The sequence below is a fragment of the Nanorana parkeri genome, unplaced genomic scaffold, assembly GCF_000935625.1.
Source record: "Nanorana parkeri isolate BGI_ZX_2015 unplaced genomic scaffold, ASM93562v1 scaffold650, whole genome shotgun sequence".
Classification (NCBI taxonomy): domain Eukaryota; kingdom Metazoa; phylum Chordata; class Amphibia; order Anura; family Dicroglossidae; genus Nanorana; species Nanorana parkeri.
Window position 1 is genome coordinate 774,464 of NW_017306918.1, and position 23,031 is coordinate 797,494.

At 43.2% G+C, this 23,031-nt stretch overlaps 1 protein-coding gene across 1 annotated transcript in view; it reads left to right on the plus strand.

The window, feature by feature from the left end:
* The window catches only part of MTR (5-methyltetrahydrofolate-homocysteine methyltransferase), a 462,707-nt gene that overhangs the window by 301,103 nt on the left and 138,573 nt on the right, over window positions 1-23,031 (plus strand). Inside the window, exon 19 of the mRNA XM_018563293.1 lies at window positions 14,236-14,325. Within this exon, the coding sequence (XP_018418795.1) occupies window positions 14,236-14,325 (90 nt within the window). The remainder of the gene's footprint in view (window positions 1-14,235; window positions 14,326-23,031) is intronic.

The following is a 23,031-nucleotide window of genomic DNA, read 5'->3' on the forward strand; positions in this document are numbered from 1 at the left end:
AGTTATTTGTGGGTTTTTCTTTGCATCCCGAACAATTTTCCTGGCAGTTGTGGCTGACAGTTTAGTTGGTCTACCTGACCGTGGTTTGGTTTCAACAGAACCCCTCATGTTCCACTTCTTGATTAGAGTTTGAACACTGCTGATTGGCATTCTCAATTCCTTGGATATCTTTTTATATCCCTTTCCTGTTCTATACAGTTCAACTTCCTTTTCCCGCAGGTCCTTTGACAATTCTTTTGCTTTCCCCATGACTCAGAATCCAGACACATCAGTGCAGCACTGGATGAAGAATGCAAGGGTCTGTCAGGAGGCCAGAAACTCATTGGCCTTTTATACACACACACTGATTACATGCAAACAGATCACAGGTGAGGATGGTTCCCTTTAATAGCCATTCACACCCCTTTGTGTCAACCTGTGTGCATGTTATCAGGCCAAAATCACCAGGGTATGTAAACTTTTGATCAGGGTCATTTGGGTAGTTTCTGTTGTCATTATGATTGGAAAAGCGTAAACACAGTTGATTGATAATAAATGGTTTCAGCCAAACACTACCCATGAGTGACAGAAAGGTTTTGTTGTTATCATTCATATTCTCTAAAAAATGGCCAGGAAATCATAAATTCTGCCAGCGTATGTAAGCTTATGAGCACAAGTGTATATGATTCTTTAAAGGAGAACTATGAGGTGAGTGATTTTCACTCAACCTCATAGTTCGAGCCGACGTGTGACAATGAAACTGTCACACGTCGGCTCAATAGATCGGGAAGTGAGCAAACACATACCGTCGCTCGCTCCCTTCTCGATCATCTCCCTGCAGAGAGCCGTGACTGTCACTCACGGCTCCCTGCAGGGATTCTTCCCTCCCCGCTCCGATCCTCCAGCGCTGCTTGGCGGAACGGATAGGGGAGGGGGCAGGTACAGCTGGCTCTGCCTCTAGATTGGCAGAGCCAGCTGTCACTCACGCAGCTGGGTGGATCTCGACAAATGTCGGGATCCGCCCCGGCTGCAGCGGTCTCAGTATATCGCTGTAGCTTGCGATATTCTGAGCTTTGGGTCACGTTAGTATATTTCCTCCCGTGACCCTTAGGAGAACTATGGGGAAAAACACTTACCCCATAGTTCTCCTTTAGTGGACTCATATGATTCTAGTGAGTGCTTGGTTCTCAGTTCTGATTGGTTGCAGGGAGGGGCTGGCAGCAGACTTCTCTCACTCTAGGATCATACCGTATTACAAGTGCTGCTCTCCTATTCATTCCATACTGAGCTGTTTCAAATGGATCAGCTCACTCAGATGAATCGTCTTCTCCAGTTCACTGAAAAAAATTGATTCAAAAGAATGATTCGTTCATGAACTGGACATCACTAATTCCTGGTACTGGTTCTGAATAGGACTTCCTAATACAGATTGGATTCTCAAAGAGACTGTCTGTAAAACACATCCCAAATGCAAGTACTTACTCCTACTCTTTCAACAAAGTATAGTACCTTTAATATTAAGTTGCCTGAACTGTTTTCAATTGTACAGCTATACACTGCTTGGGGTTTAAGACTTTAAAGACTTTTACCAATAGTAACACTAACTGCATTAATCCTGTGTGAGCTCCTGATTCCCCGGTCTGTTACAAATCAAAGCAGATCTTAAAGGGGAACTCCATATTATATCTGTAGCTGTGATCCATGCACTAAGAGAGCCTGGAGAAACCCCGGGTCTATTACACACAGGGAGCAGGTTGTGGTACAGTAGAATAATCTTTAAGATTATATAGAGCTTTACCGTAAAAACTGAAGGCGTCAGCTATGTGTTGGGGGATGCCAAGTTTTTTAAATTATTATTAGGGTTTAATAGGGTATTTTCGTCTTACCCTGATGCTCCTTTACAAAAGATGTAAGGAGTCTACCCACTCTACTTCCATTAGAATAGCAGTTAGCCTTGTATCTCAGCGTTTGTTGTTCGAAATTGATCAAGGAAGAGTATTTTAAGGTAATTTCTTAATTTTATTAAGGTGGATGATGTGCCAACACCAGGTTGGGCTTTATTTCGGGTTTCAAGACAATGAATTTGTGACAATAAGTGTGCAAGTCGTTGTGATCTCAGCCTCTTGTCCTGTGCATCTATTTTCATAAGTACAACCCTTATATATGCTTTATGTGCATTCCAAAGACAATAAATTTCATCTACAGATGAATCATTCAATTCAAAATATTACTTTAAAGAGTTCTCTATCAACTTAGTATTTTGAAGAATAATCATTAATGACACATTGTTATGCCAAATATAGACATCAGAATATACTGTATAGATCTAAAATAGACAGAGATATGGGCCAGACCACGTTATATCATGAATACTTGAGGCAGACACTTTTGATAAGAGACTTTTATACACCAAAAAAAGGTAAATCCGTGAATAAGAGTTGTGGGGAGCAGAGAAAAAAGTATAGTCACGTTCAGATGCGTGAAGACAGCGCCAAGCATTAAAAAGATTCTTCGAGAAGTAATTGTTGTAATGAAGAAGGTGTCTTGGATGTATTAGAAGAGTCCAAGGAAGAATCGGGGGTGAGGTTAAAGTCAGCGCATACTAGTATAGGCTTGATGAAGTGAGGACATTTTCTTGAACACCTTGTGGAGGAAACGGATTGGATGTGTATTGGGAGCATATATACATGCAATATATATATTGCATACATATATACATGCAACATGAGGAGAGGGAGAAGCACCGCTTGAAGATGTGGAGGGAGCTTCAGAGAGAGCACGTGTGGAGGAGTGCAGAGACGAGCCAGCGCCATCTTGGCTGCGCTGCCATCTAGACCTAGTAAAAAAAGTTTTTCCTCCTCATCACCGGGAGCCAGAAGAGACTGAGAGCCTTTCGGGTCTGGTGAGTAATGACCCTGATGTCGCCTAATGTTGCCTCTGCACAGAGCTCAGTCAGGCAGTGTCCATGAAGCTCGAACACAAGCCACGCCCCCCGAATAATACCTGTTTTTATTGCAGTGCCGTATGTGGACCCGATGATCACGGGCATCCAAAATTGCGTTTTGGCCTTGTACCTTTTTCAGAATCTTGGAATCTTTTGATATTATGGACTGTAGAAGATTATATATTTAAAGTCTTTACAATTTTACATTGAGAAACATTATTCTGAAATTGTCCAACAATTTTTAGATGCAGTTTTTTACAGCTGAGTGAACCTCTGCCCATCTTTACTTCTGAGACACTCTGACTCTAAGATGCCCTTTTTATACCCAATCATGTTACTGACCTTTTTGCCAATTAACCTAATTTTTTGCAAAATGTTCTTCCAGCTCTTCCTTGTTAGTACCACTTGCTTTGCCAGCTTTTTGTTTCCCTGTCCCAACCTTTTTTGAGAAGTGTTACTGCCATCAATTTCAAAACTACCTTATTTTTTTCTTAAAATGGTACATTTTCTCAGTTTAAAAAAATATGTTTTCTATTTTCTAAGTTGTATATACACAGGGGAAGGGGGCTGCACATGGATAACAAAAAATAGATAAATCTATGTGGGTCTCCTAAATAAATATTCAAAAGTCTATTTCCTAGACATGTGCGATTCGTTCCGAATTGAAATTCGGGTGAAATTTCGGAAATTCTGACATTCGGATGTATCCGAATTACAGATATAACGAATGCAAACGAAACCGGATTTCCGCGGTAGCGGTAGTCTGGACGAAATTTTGTTTGTGGACGAAATTCCATTGCGGCAAAATGGCATTAAAAGAGAAACAAAAATGTTTTTTCCTCTTCTACAGACTAAAAAAAGTTTTTATTTTCCTAGTCTGTAGAAGAGGAAAACAAATGTGTGAGGTTCCCCCCCAATTTATACCAGACCCTATGGGTCTGGTAGAAATGTTAGAAGGGAACCCCTAAGTTAAAACTAAAAAAAAGTGCATGGGTTTCCCCCCAAAATCCATACCAGGCCCTTTAGGTCTGGTAGGAATTTTAAGGGAGAACCCCAGCCCCAAAAAATGGGGCGAAAAAACGTGGGGTTCCCCCTAACATTTCTACCAGATCCTTGATCCGAGCACTGGCAGGGCAGCAAAGGGGGGGAGGTGATCGCACGGCCCCCCTCCCTGCGCCTTACCAGGTCCCGTGCCCTCGGCATTGGGGTACCCCTTTAATTAAGGGGGCACCCAGATGCCGCCCCCCCTTTTTGAATGAGTAACGGGTTAAATCAAATAGTTATTAACTACCTCCCGTCCGCCAAACGTCCTTCAGGCCCGCTTGCACGCGGCCACTGGAGCGCACGAGCGGGAAACCGACTGGATTTTAAACGGCAAGCGATTGCCGTTTACATATAAGTGGTCCGGCGTCTGTAAAGATGCCGATCGCTTGTCTCATGCAAGTGAGGGTGCACCCCCTCCTTACCTCTCATCGCTGTCCCCGCGATCCTGGGCGTCCATCCATCCCGGGCGATGTGGCTCTGTGCACTGAGAACGGAGAGAATCTGTGCTTCATCAGTTTCTCTGGGGGTCCCTAGGTGACATTAGGGGTCTTAGAGACCCCTGATGTCTCCATAAAGGGGACTTGTGACTGTAATTTATCACATAAGGGACTTCTTAACACCCTATGTGATAAAGTTAAGTGTAAAAAAAAATTGCTCACAAAATAAATAAAAATGTACTCACACAAAACAAAAAAAAACCCCACCATTTTTTTTTAAAGTCCCCCCCATAGATGCGCAAAAATGCGCTAGTTGCGCCTACACACAAAAACAACACTTGCTCCAATTATGCTGCACGTGTTACAAATCGCCGCGAACGTCGCAATGAGAGCAATCATTCTCTGGCCATCAATGACTGATAACACTAAACTGATGAGCGGTAAAATCACCTATGGGCAATTTTGGCTATGGTGATTTTTTGCGATTTCGCAGACGCGCGCAATTTTAAGGCTTGACATGTTTGCTGTCTATTTACGCGACGTGACCCCGCCTTTTATATTTTACCCAAAAATTGGGTAAAAATAAATGTTTCCTAAATATATTCCGTACTTTTTTGTTATATAGTAAAAAATAAAACCCGCAGTGGTGATTAAATATCACCAAAAAAATGCTCTATCTGTCCCCAAAAAATTGTATAAAATTCATTTCAGTTTCAGCGTTGTATGACGGAATGAACGTCAGCCAAAGTACCGCAGCGCTGAATACTGAAAAATGGCCTGGACAGGAAGGGGGTTAAACACCCCGGTCAGCAAGTGGTTAAAAAGTACAGACTTTTGATAAAATCCTTTAATTGAAAAAAAAAACAGACAATTTTTGACCTACTGCTTTAATTTTTAAAAAAATGCCTCCATCGATGTAATCCAGCGTCAATCACTATACGCGACACCCGCCGCAATAAAAAAAGTCCCGCCGCAGGAACACTGTCCGAACCCGACGAAAACTCGCTGCAAAATGACATTCCTACTCGAAATTAAACAGATGCCATTTTGCTGCTACCAACTTTTGTCCAACAAACAAAATTTCATCCAGACTACCGCTAAAGAGTTTTGTCCGAATCCCAAAACGAATTGCATTTCGGACCCGAATCCCGAAAAACGAAATAACGCAACATCCGAATCAAAACTAAACAATTTTTTTGCCAGTGCACATATCTACTATTTCCCCTTTATCAGAGATCCCAACATAGAATGATCATAGATATCAATTTATATTCAATAAAAGTTTTTTATTCCAAAATAAATATCGGACAAACATCTAAAATCCTAAAATAAATGACACTACACATGGCTCGCTAGAGATGCAATAATCATGGACAACACCGCATTTGTATCTGTCAGGGATACCGTCACAGGTGACCCCACACCTCCGCAGGTACCCACACAGGCAGACCAAACACGTGTGACCACACGGACAAGGCAAGTATGTTACACGGACCAGGCAAGGATGTTAGATTTGTATAGTTTGTTTAATATACAACTTAGACTAATAGCAACAACCAACAACAAGGCTCAGGACAGCAAACAAAAGACACATGAAACAGGACTTCAAACAGGGTTCAGGACTCACAGGTAACAAGGTTCAAAACAGGATTCAGGACTTACAGGTAACAAGGTTCAAAACAGGATTCAGGACTCACAGGTAACAAGTATCAAAACAGGATTCTGGGTTCAGGACAAACAGGAAACAACACTGAGCCATCGTCCTGACTGCAGGGAGGGTTTAAATACCCTCCCAGGAAGCACCAGGTGATGGCTAAGTGCTGGGAGACACCCGCAGGTGAGCACTGGAACTGCAGGGCTAGCTCCAGCACCACCTAGAGGCGCTCTGGATCCTAACAGTATCAATATACAGGTGAAACTCGAATAAATAGAATATCGTGCAAAAGTTCATTTATTTCACTAATGCAACTTAAAAGGTGAAACTAATATATGAGATAGACTATCTGCTTGTCGGCAGGTCAGCTCGTCTGCGGAAGGAAGCATGAAGTGCTCCAAAATCACCTGGTATACGGCTGTGTTGACCCTGGACTTAATGAAGCATAGTGGACCAACACCAGCACTTTTGAATGGCCTTTTACTGACAATCCTCTCCAGGCTGCAGTCATCCTTGCTGCTTGTGCACCTTTTTTCTTCTACACTTTTCCCTTCCACATAACTTTCTATTAATGTGCTTTGATACAGCACTTTGGGAACATCCAACTTCTTTTGCAATTTACCAATGATGGTTTTCTGCACAACTGTCAGGTCAGCAGTCTTTCCCATGATTGTGATTCCTACTGAACTAGACTGAGAGACCATTTAAAGGCTCAGAAACCCTTTGCAGGTGTTATGGCTTAATTAGCTGATTAGAGTGGGACACTTTGAGCCTAGAATATTGCACCTTTTCACAATATTCTGATTTTCTGAGATTGTGGATTTGGGGTTTTCATGAGCTGTAAGCCATAATCATCACAATTTTGACAAATCACGGCTTGAACTATCTTGCTTTGCATGTAATGAGTCTATCTCGTATATTAGTTTCACCTTTTAAGTTGCATTAGGCATATAGAGTGGTGAATATTTAGAACAGTTCAAAAGATTTGTATGCTTCTGGATCAGTATCCGTTCAAATGCCCGTTTTTAGTGGTGGTTCCCTCGTGCTGCCTTTTGATCTGTGTACGGCCGTACTCATATAAACAATGCTCATGGGAAATACTTATCTCCTCCAGATGCAAGAATGCTGGTAAAAGTCCAATGGTGACACAGTTGATTCAATCCATAATTAGGGTATAGTAACCAAGTCCATGATTAGGATATGGGATGTATATAACAGAGCCTCTTTCTGGGGAGGAACGCGTAAGGGAGTAGTGTTAGATCTGCTATGCCTACCCTGGCTCATGGATCCCATAGAAATAGGGATCCATGAGCCAGACTTTTGAATGTTTTCTATTTTCTATTGTGAATAAAATATGGATTTATGAGATATGCATATCACAGCATTCTGTTATTAGGTAGATTTTACACAGCGTCCCAACTTTTATCTTGGAGGTTGCTCACTAAAAAAATTAAAGCCTTGTGGGTTATACCCTTCTTTGCAGCCTGCCAGCTTCAGTTCATCTTATAATCCTATGGAGATAGGACTTCTTTTTCCAATGTGGCGGTTTGAAGACTAAAGATTGACATTTGAAGATTACTATTCTGTATATTGCTGGCTAGGGATGTCCCGATACCACTTTTTCAGACCAAGTACAAGTACTTCACCTCATGTACTTGCCGATACCAATTACCTTTCTTAAAGGGACAGGTGACTTTAAATAATCCATAGTACAACTGTTATGTACTATGGATCATGATTTAACCTATTCATGTTAGAAGGGTAGAATTGTAAATCTATTGCTGCAGTGTAGTGGAGGTGTGTGCTGTATATATGTGCTACATATACATTACACATGTCCAGTACACTATAGCAATAGATTTACAGCCAGCCCCATCCCAGCTTTCCTCACTCACAGTTTTACTCCGATCCCTGTTGCCTCACAAGGTGCCTCTTGTAGTCGGCGCTTTGCAGGATCGCTGCATCGCATCTCGGTGCTCAGCTTGTGGGAGGAGCTTGCAATTCTGCCCTGCTAACATGAATGGGTTAAATCAAGATCCATAGTACATATACAGCACACATGTCCCGTACACTGCAGTAATAGAGTTACAATTATCCCCTGCTAACATGAATAGGTTAAATCATGATCCATAGTACATAATAGTACATAACATGTAGTTGTACTACAGATCATTTAACCCATTCATGTTAGCAGGGGATTATTGTAAATCTATTGCTGCAGTAAATTGGGAATCTGTACATGTACTATGTATTATATATAGAATGCACTGCAGCAATAGATTTACAATTCTGCACTGCTAACATGAATGGGTACAACTACATGTTATGTACTATTATGCACTATGGATCATTTAACCCATTCATGTTAGCAGGGGATTATTGTAAATCTATTGCTGCAGTGCATTCTATATGTAGTACATGTACATATAGACTGGAGACCATTGATTTACAATTCTCCTCTGCTAACATGAATGGGTTAAATGATCCATAGTACAGGGCTACATAATTGTAAATCTATGGTCTCCAGTGTATTAGCAGTCTGTACTCTATGTGCTACAGAATACATACTGCTAATACACTGGAGACCATAGATTTACATTCCCCCCCTTGCCCTCACTCACTGTACGGGAGAGCAGCGACGAGTCAGCGCTGGTCCGGTGGGAGGAGCTCCAGGTGGGGTCCTAGTTTAGCTGGCCCAGAGGTGCTGGCCAGCTAAATGAAGATCTCACCTGGAGCTCCTCCCACCAGACCAGCGCTGAGTCGCTGCTCCTCTCCGGCATTGAAGGACGGCGCTGAGCTGAAGAGGAGCATTGCATCACTGCTGCTCCAGTTGGCGGCACTCCGAGTGAGGTAAGAAAAAAAAAACCCATAACGCAAGCTTCGGCGCTATGTATCGGGGCATTTTGAAATGCCCTGTATCGGTCCCGATACCGATGCTAGTACCGGTATCAGGACATCCCTACTGCTGGCAATGTAGCACCAGACCCCAAGATTTAAAGATTCACTGCCTAATGCTGTGCTCGGTGTCATACTAGGCTACAATACATGGATATCTACTGTAGCCTCTGCCTTTTTCTTATAAAAAAATAGTTATCTAAAGGATTTCACTGCTTTTACTCAGTTTGCCCATTCACAGCAGCCACTGATTCAGATTAATGTACCTTTCAGGCCTTGTACTGTGATCTTGCTTTATAGCAACATCCAGGGTACGTCCACTCAATTATATTGCAAGGATTCACACAGAGGGCTTGTAATTATAGCTTTTTATTAATTTGCATAAGTTGCAAAGTTTACATGAGTAGTGTTCATAAAAAAGCTCAAAGCATATCAGCAAAGTTTTTAGTCCAGAATATGACCCCTTTTCAAGGCATCACAGGAAGTGGCCCTGGGCCTCCCATTTTTAGAATGTAAAAAAAAAGGGGGTAGGCAGGAGAGGTGAGCCTCATTCAAATGGTTACTGAAATACTTTATTTGAATCACCCATCTTCCCTTTCCTAAGGATTATTCAAATAGGTGGGCTACTCCACTTTATGTAGACACTGTCTTTCTCTTGCATGAACAAGGTCACCATCATTCCCATGGAGGATGTTCCTTCTTTCAATGTTCCAATGAATAAGAAATTGAAATTTCTCTATGGAAGTCTCCATTTCTGTGGCAGTCTTTGCCTCAGCCCTTGACTATGAGAAACTGATCTAAACTTTTGCACCAGGATATGGCTGCTGGAAATTCTCCCCAGAACCCTAAAGGTATGACAGACCAGGTTGTGCAGGCGATCAGTTATCTTTTGTGACACCTTCTTGGACAGTTAGAGGGCTCACATCAGCATTGTCTATGTCAGGAGCGCCCACAATTTTGAATATGGAGATCTACTTTTCAAATGACGAGCTCAATGTGATCTATCAACGAAAAAACACCTGCATTCAGGGGTGGGAGGGGGCGTGGTGGTGCATTGAAGTCAATGGCACTGGATCCACACCCCCCGCCCGCAGTGTGCAAGCACTATTTTTGCAGATCGCACTGGACTGGAACACAGGTACTAATGTGCCTGCGATCCGGGTGCGGGCGATCGCACTGTGGGTAGGGGGGCGTGGCTGTGGTGCCATTGACTTTAATATAACCCCACACCACCTCCCGCCCCTGAATGCAGGGAGCCGGCCGGCTTGCATTCCAGTGCGTTCTAGAGGCCGAACACTCTGGAACGCAGACTTTGTGGTGTGAACCGGCCCTCTCTCTTGGCTGTCTCTTCTCTCTCTGTCTGCTCGCTCTCTCCCCTGTTTCTATCTGCTGTCTTTCTTCTCTCTCTCTGCTGTCTGTTCTCTCACTTTTTCTGCTGTCTTTTCCATCTGTCTTTTCTTACCTCTACTGCAGCAGTGTCTCCTCTCGTGTGCCAGTGTCCCTTTCTCCTGCGGTGCTCATGTGGCCGACATTGCACACAGGGAGAGGTGTCCCGCCCCTGACACATTCAGCCGCACAAGCACCGCGGGAGCAGAGCCGTAGCTAACTCCTTTTGCCCCGAGGCAAGAAAAAAAAACGTTCCCCCCAACAGTCGTGTGACGTCACCCAGCGCCACGCCTCCAGGATGTGTTTTTTAATATTTTTTTTAACCACTTGCCGTCCGCCCGTTGTAAAAAAAACGGACGGACGGCACTGCAGCATTGGTGGGTTGCCGTCTCCAGACGGCATTTTTTTTCTGCTCGCGCGAGCCCCCTAGCAGGCGCGCACGGGCAGAAAAGAACCGACCAATGCAAACACCCGTTACCGGGTGTTTCACATATAGACGATTCGCAGCTCCATAGCCCGCCGATCGTCTATATGTGCTCTTTTTTTGCCCCCCCCTGACCCCTCACCTTCAATCCCGGGATCCGCTGCCCCATCTGCGGCCCGGGATCGGGTCGGGAGGGCGTCAGGAGGAAGAGGAAGGGAGATCAGCTCCTTGCTGACCTCCCTCCGGGCTGTGAATGCAGAAGTGATGTGTATTACATCACTTCCGCATTCACCTGTCAGTCATCTGGCTGCTATAGCCAGAGAAAAGAAGCTGATGAAGCAGATCTCTGCTTCATCAGCTTCTTTTGGGGTCCACAGGTGACATTAGGGGTCCTAGGGACCCCTAATGTCTCCATAAAGAGGATCTGTCAGTGTGCCTTTGCTATTATATGGGTGGAATATCTCCCTATATAATAGCAATAACAATAAGTGCAAAAAAAATATATAAATTTAAAAAATTTAAAAAAATAAAAGTCACATATAAAAAAGTAAAATAAAATAAAAGTTACATGTAAAAAAACCACCCCCAAAATGTTTAACTCCCCCACCCCCACGTTTACGCAGATATAAACGTAAATACGCGCCCGGTGCACCAGCGCGCAAAAACGACAATTGCGATACACACGCAATTCCCCGTTGAGAAATTCATAAATGAACAGGAAGTGATGTAAAGCACTTCCTGTTCATTCATAACTGGGGACACAGTACTACCGGTATGTGTTATTTCCAAACACTGATCAGCTGATCGCTCCAGCGTTTGCTCTGCACAGAGGATTGGAACATATCACTGATATGTACCGAGCCTCCGCCGCTCAGCCACGCACATAGCTCAGCCTGCAGCTTTTCCTTTGGATCCCCGCTGCTCTCCCCCGCCTGTATGCAGTGGGGATCCGAGGAGCAGTAAAGGAAGCACTGATGCCAGCAGGTGGGGGGGTGGAGGAGGGAGCCGCTGTCACAGCAGCATAGCCGAGCGGTGAGGAGAGAGAGAGCTGCCGGCAGAGCCCTTTAGAGCAGCGGTTCTCAACCTGGGGGTCAAATGACGATTTGCAGGGGTCGCCCGGGAGTCTCCCGCTATTAGATAGAGGCTCCCGGCCGCCCAGGAGAGAAACACTTTCTCCCGGAAAGGTTTACTCTGCATGATCAACAGAGTAAACCTTTCCCTGCAATCGTTTTTTTTTGTTTTTTGTTTTTTTTTCTGACATCGAGGGCCGCCGTAAGTCAGAAAAAAAACAACAACATAGGAATGCATAGCTAGATTCCTATTGGCTATTTTACTTTGCAATAGCCAATAGCAAACTAGCTATTGCACCCACCCTCTGCTGCTGCCAATCAGCAGAGGGGGACCTGCAGTTCTTCATTAGGCCCTCTTCTAGTGATTGACAGCAGCAGAGGGCGGATCCAATAGCTAGTTTGCTATTGACTATTGCAAATTGAAATGGCCATCTAGCTATGCATTCCTATGGTGTTTTTTTTATTGTTTTTTTTTTTTATTCTGACGGCGTACGCCAGTGGTTCTCAACCTGTGGGTCGCTGTATGATTTCTGCTGTGCCTCTCCTAGCACGGCAGTGGCAGTTCTCCCGCCACGCCGCCAGATGTCGCTGCAGAAGCCACGTCATCCCTAAATTTTACTGTTGGGGGTCACCACAACTTGGCAAATGTTACCAAGGGGTCCCGCCCCTAGAAAGGTTGAGAGCCACTGCTTTGGAGGGACATCTTGGCAAACCTGGACAAATTGCTGTATTCCCTTAAGGCCTCATTCACACACAACACAAGCGCAAAATTGTATATGCGTATATATGTGTACATGCGAGCGTATGTGCGTATATGCGTGCACTATTTGCAATCCCACAATGCATCATTCATAATAGAAATGTTAATGAACTGTATGTGCGTACGTGTGTATATGTGCGCAAACACACGTATATGCGCGTAAATACGCTGCCCGGACGCATCTCGGTTCCATTCTGTTTTTGTACATTTTTACGCTACGAAAATATACGGCTCCATACACAATTATGTGTATGGAGCCATTTATTTGCAAATGCTGCATATGGTACTATGCGCGGCAGTGTGAATGAGGCCTTAAAAGTAGAATATTTTTGTCAGTTCAGACAAAGCTGGAGCTGCTGCGATTACTCTTGTCAGTAACTGTCTCACAGGGTCATTTCAGTCTATTGAAAATTCCTTTTCCAGCTGGATAGTAGGAAGGCAGTCTCTCGGTCAACATTCTAGAGCTTCGGGTAATCCACATAGCTCCTTTGTGCTGTTCCTTTCAACTTCAGAAGCATCCATTAAGAGTTAAGTACAACAAGGCCACCTTGATAGCCTACATAAATTATTGGGGATCCGTATGGCAAGAAGAGAAGTGGCTCACATCCGGCTCTGGATAAAATATCATATATCAACTCTATCTGCAGTCTACATCCAGAGAGTGGATAGTTAGGTGACAACTGTCTTTCTAAGCTGTCAATAATTGGACTAGGGGAATGGCTGCTGCTTCAAATGTACTTCCTCATATGCTGTTTAAAAGGAACTAGTCTAGGAATCCCTTAACAGATGCAGCCAACTCTTTAGTTTTCCCCACAGGACCTGTACTTTTTGATGTGTGATTTTTTTCCACTCAGGATTATCCCTCATCTTTGCAGAAGGATCAAATGGAGGCGGCTATCTCCTCTCCTGGTTGTTTCAGACTGGCCAAGAAGGACCTTGATACTCTACATGAATCTCTTTGATTGTAGACCCCCTGGTCTCTGACCGATCAGAAACAAAGATCACCTGTCTTAGTGTCCAGTTATCAGTTAATGTTAGGGAACCAGGTTCACGTTTTGTTAAATTTGACAGCATGACTATTGAGACCTAGGTTCGGAAAAAATGTGGCAAACCTATTTCCAACATAATTGAGCTGCCTTCCTGCTGCCTTTATCCCAGTATTTGGAAGGTCTTTCTTTAATGTTGTATTGCTCAGGCTCTCAACTTCCTTAACCTAGTTTTTACCAGTGCCTTGCCCTGAGTACCCCTCAAAGGCCAGATTTCCTCACTTTTGATATTGTTTTGAGGACTTCTGGCTTATCTCTTTTTGAAGAAGCTGGCCTTTCTGGTTGCCATCACCTTGGTAAGAAGAGTTTTTGAATTGTTGGCTCTTTCCCATAGCAAATTATTTTAGAAACTGCATAAAGACAATGTGGTCCTTAGACCTGTTTTTTTTAACATTACCTTTGACTGCTAGCTACTCCTGAGGCTGGCTGATAAAAGAAATGGTCAAGCCCTTTTGCTTCCTTCTGTCCAACCTCCTTGTAGCAGTACATATACCAAGTAGTCTACTATGTCCCTCAATTAATTTATGGAGAAAAGAGAGTGAGTAGACAAAATAATGTTTTTCACTTTGATAACCTGTCTTAATTTATTTTCCTAGACAATTGGAAAAGGGGGTAAAAAGGTCATCCAGAGTGATGAATGGAGACATTTCACTGTTGAGGAAAGGCTGGAGTATGCCCTTGTCAAGGTAAGATCTATCTGGTTTGTCTAACTAATGGACTTATGAAAATCAAACAATTGAAAAATAAATTCTGAGTGATTGCTATAGGCTCCTGCATGTTATCCAATTACAAAGGAGGCACGAAATGAAATTTTTTGACCAAAAGTGAAATTTCTAAATTTGTCAGGCCGAAACTGAAAATTTCTTTTGTCCAACCTTTTTAAAATAATTTTTAATTATTTGTTTTAATATATACTTTACTGTTAGGGCTTTGGGGAAATATCAGGGGTCTAAACAGACCCCTGAAAATTTCCCTTTTGTAATAGAAAAATAGATTGAGGGCACAGAGTCCTAAACATCTTTTTCTGCAGCGCCTGTTATGAATTAACAGGAAGCCTCTATACTGAGCTGCTCCTGTCCACACCCATGAATGAACAGGAAGTGATGTATTGCACTTCCTATTCATTCTTAATTAGGGACACAGTAACTAAATACTATGTCCTTTACAAACTTCGGTGTAGTCCGAGCTGATCACACTGATGATTGAGCAGTACATGGAAGGATCAGCAAATATTTCACATATTTGCTGATCCATCCCCCTCTCCATCCTGAACCGTTCTGCCCCTCCCCTCCCCCTTTTCTCCTCCTTCCGCTCTCCTCCTCCCCACTGATGCTGTCAGTTTTAACAGCTTCTCCCTTCCCTGCTGGGCATCGACAGCTAGATTGGCTCTTTGTCCACTCCAATCCCCACTGCCTCTGCTGACTCAGGAGGATTAGAGGGGACACAGAATGAAGCTTGCAGCTGGCCCCCAGTAGGAAGGAGAGAAGCTGGGGATGCACCATATTTTCATCTGTTTTAGTTTTTTTTATTATCAGCATTTTACCCATAGTAACATTTTCAGGTGAAACTTTAGTGCATCCCTACTAATTACTCAGCTCTGTGTGTGATGTGGAGTGCTTACACTTTCTTTTAGTGTTCTGTAGCCCAGCTTTTATAACATATAGGTCTTGTTCACGCCAGAAAGCTGCTCTAACTGCACAGCTGCACTGATGCACCAGATCGCACTACTTCCCTTTTTTTTGTTATAACTTTATTGAAATGTCACAAGTGACATTTCATGATCTTCTATCGGCACTGCATGGTGGATTGTGGCTACATTGTTTCGGACCACGCTGCAACAGTAGTTTTTTTTTTCCTCTTTTTCTTTAGTACACTCCACCGTAACACGTGAAGGCATTGGGACTGCGCTAGAAAAAGCAGCCAGTGCAGCACCTATGCTTCTGGTGTGAGCAGGCCCTTAGGCTGGCCATAAACGATGACATCTTTTTCCTTCAACCTGTGGGATGAGCAAAGCAGCGTGGATGGATGATTCTCCCGCTGAGCTGTTGTATTATGACAGCTGATTGGCTGCCGTCCACTATACCCCCCCAAAATGTTGAACCTGCTTCAATTTTCTGATGGAAGGATGCCAGATGGAAGGGTGTCGACAAGGCCACCCACTGAACAAATAAATGTATAGCAACCTGATCACTTATACATGTGAACTGACAGACTGGCATGCGGCACCCCCAGTCTCCTGGCTCCTCTTTAAGCCCGAGTCTTCTGGAGGCATGATCAAAAGGGAGAGGTGATAGAGAAAATAGTTTCCGATCCCCTGTGTTCAGCTCCATGCAATTCCGGGTTTACGACAGTCAAAATCTCAGCACAGATGCCAGGTATACCAGCAGACAGTCACTTTCTGTACTTGATCTGTTTGTTGGTATAAATGGCAGGGGAGACATCAGGGTTTAATAGACCCCTGAGGTCTCCATAAAACACTTCTTACTACTATCACAGTGATGTAATTAGCCCCATTGGGATAGTAGTAGGAAAAAATATACAACACCTACATATCTATACGCACATACATACATAAACTTCAATTACACATCCCTATGCATGCCAGAGGTAGAAGAATAGGGCCATTTTTTAAGTTTAACTGTAAACTGATAGCCTTTTACAGATTTAATGTGCCAACGTTTTACAATTATGGATACCTTCTTTTTTGTTGATTTCTGCACTATTTTTTACCTAGAAATATGTATTAACACATACACAGTGTTTTATTAACTGACACAGTCCTTTTTTTTTAAAATGTTTATTCAACATGTTCGCAATGGCCCTGCTGCACATTCATATTGTCCCAGACTGGGCGGTGAATTATAACCATTGTACTTACTAATATCCAGTAAATTAAAATATACACATTTACTATTCATACAGCGGAGATGTATGTATCAAAACTTACACATTTTTGGGGTCCCTTTATTTGAGATAAGTGGGAGAAAATAATTTAGTAAAAACATTTGCAATATTATTATACAAAATAAGTTACACATTAAAGCTCCAACTATAAATATTTATATATATTTTGATCCAGCTTGGCCCAATGCAGGTTATATATATACACTGAGTGGCCAGATTATTATGACCACCTGGCGTTTGTAGGCAATTAGCTATAATTAGCTATAATTTCGCCATGAAGTTGCTAGAGGGCCAGACCATTGTAAATAGGGAAGCAAGTTGTTTATCAGGACAGTAGAAGTGATTTTTTTTCTGACGATATGGGTAAACAACGCGATTTAACAGCCTTTGAGCGTGGGATGATTGTTGGCGCTCGCGCCATGGAGCGAAGCAAACAGCAGAATGTGTTAAATGTTCAAGAGCAGCTGTTGTTAAAGTGTTTAAAATCTGGGTCTGAACGTGTGAATTGTGGCCGTCAGCGACTAGTCAACGTTAGGGCAGAACGGAGAGTGGCAAGACTGGTACAAGACAACAGAAGGGCAACAGTGCAGTGTCAGATTCCTCGCATCACCTTTCAACATCTCGTGGAGTCACGAGGCGGCCCAACGAAGTCATCTCGTGGCTCAACGAAGTACTGATGTGATGGTCATAATAATCTGGCCACTCAGTGTGTGTGCAGATATATATATATATCTACACACACACACACAGTTGTGTGAAAAAGTGTTGGCCCCCTTCCTGATTTTTCATTGTTTTGCATGTTTGTCCCACTTTAATGTTTCAGATCATCAAACAAATTTGAAAATATTAGTCAAAGATAACACAAGTAAACATAACATTAAGTTTTTAAAGGAAAGTTTTTATTATTAAGGAAAAACAAAATCCAACCCCACATGGCCCTGTGTGAAAAAGTGTTTGCCCCCTAAACCTAATAACTGGTTGGGCCACCCTTAGCATCAAGAACTGCAATCAAGCGTTTGCGATAACTTGCAATGAGTCTGTTACAGCGCTGTGCAGGAATTTTGGTCCACTCATCTTTGCCGAATTGTTGTAATGCAGCCACATTGGAAGATTTTTGAGCATGAACCACATTTTTAAGGTCATGCCACAGCATCTCAATAGGATTCAGGTCAGGACTTTGACTAGGCCACTCCAAAGTCTTCATTTGTCACGTCCTACTGCCTGCGTTTTATGAACCACAACTGCGGAGGGCTGAGTGACTGTGTTTTATCTCTAATTATGGCAATCAGTACTGAACTCCAGGCGTCACTCTCAGGAAGGAGAGTTAGGAGTTCTTGACATCATCTGCCAAATTAGGGTTGGAATCTGTTACGGGTGTGCAGGGAAGGTATTGCTTCCTACCCGTCACTGCTCCATAGGGTTAATTTGGGTGCGATCACCACATATGGTCTAAGTTAACGGAATGGTTTCACCCTTAATATAAATGCACCGAGGAGTTCAGTTCAAGCATACGGTTAACAGAAAGTCTTATTCTTATATTGAGTGCATCAATGTAATCAGATCCAGCATTAGGCAAAATGGTAGTCTCATTCAAGTAATAGGTCTCGCAATGTAATCAAATCTAGCATAGGCAAAGGTCTCATTTAAGTAGTAAGTACTGCAATGTAATCAAATCCAGCATAGGCAAAATTATAGTATGATTCAAGTAATAAGTATTGCAATGTAGTCAAATCCAGCATAAGCAAAATGACAATATATGAAGAAAGGTACTTATCGGTCCCTGGAAGGTACTGGCTGCTCAATGGCAAGGCTGCCTCAGTAGGAGTCCGGATCCAGTGAGTCGCAGGGGTTCAGGCAAAAAGGCTGGCTTGGATCCTCCAGGCTGGTAAGGATTCAGGGAGCAGATTCGGTTGGGGGTTGCAGGCGTTACCGCAATAACGGAATGCCGTGCATGTCCCCCAAGCCGGCTTTTAAGACAAGAGGAAGTGCGGGTGGGCAGAGCCGCACGTTCCTCTTGGCACTTCCGTGTTCCAGCGTGGAACGCAGCGGCGCCCAACACACACATCACTGCGCCGTTGCCGAGTGCGTTCCACACTGGAACGCAGCGGCGATCTTCGGGCGGATGCTCATTACATCATTTTGTTTTTCTTCAGCCATTCAGAGGTGGACTTGCTGGTGTGTTTCACCATTCATCATCATGAATGATTCATTCATCATTGTCCTGCTGCAGAACCCAAGTTCGCTTCAGCTTGAGGTCACGAACAGATGGCCGCACATTATCCTTCAGGATTTTTTGGTAGACAGCAGAATTCATGGTTCCATTTATCACTGCAAGTTGTCCAGGTCCTGAAGCAGCAAAACAGCCCCAGACCATCACACTACCACCACCATATTTTACTGTTGGTATGATGTTCTCTTTCTGAAATGCGGTGTTACTCTTTTGCCAGATGTAATGTGACGCACACCTTCCAAAAAGTTCAACTTTTGGCTCGTCAGTCCACAGGGTATTTTCCCAAAAGTCTTGGGGATCATCAAGATGTTATCTGGCATAACGGAGACGAGTTTTTATGTTCTTTTTTCTCAGCAGCGGTTTTCTTATTGGAACTCTGCCATGCAGGCCATTTTTGCCCAGTCTCTTTCTTATGGTGGAGTCATGAACACTGACCTGAACTGAGGCAAGTGAGGCCTGCAGTTCTTTGGATGTTGTTGTGGGGTCTTTTGTGACCTTTTGGATGAGTCGTCGCTGCGCTCTTGGGGTAATTTTGGTTGGCCGCCCACTCCTGGGAAGGTTCACCACTGTTCCATGTTTTTGCCATTTGTGGATAATGGCTCTCACTGTGGTTCGCTGGAGTCCCAAAGCTTTAGAAATGGCTTTATAACTTTTTCCAGACTGATAGATCTCAATTACTTTCTTTCTCATTTGTTCCTGGATTTCTTTGGATCTCGGCATGATGTGTAGCTTTTGAGGATCTTTTGGTCTACTTCACTTTGTCAGTCAAGTCTTAAAGTGTCCATACACCTTACGATTATCGGACGTTTTTCGTATGCGATCGACTTTTCGTCCGATAATCGTATGTGTGCATTGCAGTGTCCGACTGACATTACTGTACAATCGTATGACTTTTGACGGTCAAGCACGTTTGAAAACTTCAATTACCAAAATCAATTACCGCATTTCGTCCAGGTGCTTTTCGTTAATTACGGCTAAATTAATCTTGCGATCATCGGGGCAGGATGGGGCTGCCATACAAAAATCGTACGGCTATTCAATCATCGGACGAAAAGTTTCGTCCGATAATCGTAAGGTGTATGGGCACCTTTTATTTAAGTGATTTCTTGATTGCGAACAGTGTGGCAGTAATCAGGCCTGGGTGTGGCTAGAGAAATTGAACTCTGGTGTGATAAACCAGAGTTAATAATAACACAAGTAAACTGTTTAAATTGTGTTTACTTGTGTTATCTAATATTGACATTTGTTTGATGATCTGAAACATTAAACGTGCAAAACAATGAAAAATCAGGAAGGGGGCCAACACTTTTTCACACAACTGTATACACACACACACACACACACACACACACCCACTATATTGCTAAAAGTATTGGGACACCTGCCTTTACACGCACATGAACTTTATTGGCATCTCAGTCCGTAGGATTCAATATTGAGTTGGCCCACCCTTAGCAGCTATAACAGCTTCAACTCTTCTGGGAAGGCTGTCCACAAGGTTTAGGAGTGTGTCTATGGGAATGTTTGACCATTCTTCCAGAAACGCATTATTGATGTCAGGTACTGATGTTGGACAAGAAGGCCTGGCTCGCAGTCTCTGCTCTAATTCATCCCAAAGGTGTTCTGTCGGGTTGAGGTCAGGACTCTGTGCAGGCCAGTCAAGTTCTTCCACCCCAAACTCGCTCATCCATGTCTTTATGGACCTTGCTTGTGCACTGATGCGCAGTCATGTTGGAACAGGAAGGGGCCATCCCCAAACTGTTCCCACAAAGTTGGGAGCATGAAATTGTTCAAAATGTCTTTGTATGCTGATGCCTTAAGAGTTCCCTTCACTGGAACTAAGGGGCCAAGCCCAAACCATGAAAAACAACCCCACACCATAATCCCCCCTCCACCAAACTTTACACTTGGCACAATGCAGTCAGGCAAGTACCGTTCTCCTGGCAACCGCCAAACCCAGACACGTCCATCGGATTGACAGACAGCGAAGTGTGATTTGTCACTCCAGAGAACACGTCTCCACTTCTCTAGAGTCCAGTGGCGGCATGCTGTACACCACTCTGATGCTTTGCATTGCACTTGGTGATGTAACTCTGATGCAGCTGCTCGGCCATGGAAACCCATTCCATGAAGCTCTCTATGCACTGTTGTTGTGCCAATCTGAAGGCCACACGAAGTTTGGAGGTATGTAGCTATTAACTCTGCAGACTGTTGGCGACTTGTGCGCTTCAGCATGCGTTGACCCTGCTTGCTGTTGTTCCCAGTTGCTTCCACTTTGTTATAATACCACTAACAGTTGACCGTGGAATATTTAGTAGCAAGGAAATTTCACGGAACACCTGAATCCAATGATCTGGAGGGGTGTCCCAATACTTTTGGCAATACAGGTATTCCTCACTTAACGACCGAGTTCCGTTCCTACGACCAGGTCGTTAAACGGATTGGTCGTTAAGTGAGGAACTCTATACAGTACTATACTGCATTAGTACAGTACTGTATAGCGTTGCCGATGTACAGTACCGAACAGTGTACTGTACATCCGGCAATGGAAATACTTACCGAGACCTGCAGTGAAGATCGGGGGATGTCACTTCCGCCGGCGACCCGTCGCACTGACGCTGACGCGGAAGGTCGGAGGTCGATCGGCGGTCCGTCGTAAGTGCGAGTGGTCGCAAAACAGGTAAGTCGGTAAGTGAGGAACATCTGTATAGTGTATGTAGAGGCTTGCATGATGGCTAGATCAGCTTACTTAATACATAAGCAAAATCCTACTCCCCAGAATAGGTCATTATGGACACAGGCTAAACAAAACTGTGATCACTGGAAATCACAATATGATCTCCAAATTCGCTCCCATAAAGAGGTAGAATTTTTCAAATTTGGAAATAAATCCGGAAAACTATTGGCAAATTTAGTCTGGGAAAGAACCACTCCTGATCATATACTTTAACTGGTGAGCACCAATGGTGCAGTTTCCTTGGTTACCACTGAGGTGTGTAAGATTTTGTACGTTTTACCAGTCCCTATATGCGGCGCATACGGGAATTAATTTATCTACAGAGGATACAATCACGGTCATTGAACGCGGGTGGATGCAAGTTAGGAAAGCTATAATATGTGAATCCTTTAATTCACTTCAAAGTTGTTCATAGGGCCCATCACTCATTTAACATACCTACCAAGAATAGTTCCTCTGACTGGCTAACAAGACCTTCTGGTCCGACATAATCTCCTTTTATAAATATCCGCTCTGGTACGTCGAAACCGCTGTCTCTAGCCTTTTGCCTATTTTATGCCCAGCCCCTGATCGTATGCCTTCCCCTCCCTCACGTTGGGAACACTTATGCCTACTGACAGCTAAAAATACAATTTTGAGCAACTGGATTCTGCCAAATTCCCCCACGATTATTACCTTTCATTCCCTCCTATTCCGCTTACTGTTGACAAGTTAGATACCAAATTTAATCAGGCACGCACCAAAAAAACATTTCAACACATGGACATCTTTTATTACGGCAGAATTATCACCACCATTTCAGCATTCTAAATGGTATCTTGAAGCCAAACTAGATGGTTCTTTGGGAAATATAGATGTCCTTTGATCCATTATACCTATAACCCATTTGAATACCTTACATATATTATTTTTTGTGCCCTGCAAATACTTTCACAGTTATGTAATTTCCTTCCACAACACATCATATTCTCATGCCCTGAAAAGATTATGTAAATCGTTGATACATTACACCAATGTAACACCTCTCTCCTATCGGCCTGTGCTACTGCTTGGATTATTCAGATAATCACTGAATTTCTTGTAACCCATTGTTTTAGCAGAGATTCAAGCATTTGTAATGGTTGCTGGCATCTTTTGTATATCAGTTTTTGTTAATGTATGTTTTACTTAAAAACAAAAAAACAAACAAATACTAGGCGTTCACTGAATGTCTGCTGTGCTGAATGAGTTGCTCAGCACAGCTGCTGTAGAGGAGTAGTTATGGGCCGAACACACCCGAGTTCAGTTCGAGTCCAAACTTTAGAACATGAAAAAAGTTCGAACTCGAGTTTCAACCTCAATGCAAGTCTGTGGGACCAGAACTCTGAAAATCAAATGTCCCCATTTTGAAGGCTTATATGCAAGTTATTGGTCATAAAAAGGGTATGGGGATTCGGGTACTGCCATGGGGGACATGTATCAATGGAAAAAAAAACTTTTTAAAAAGACCGTTTTTAAAGGAGCAGTGATTTTAACATTGCT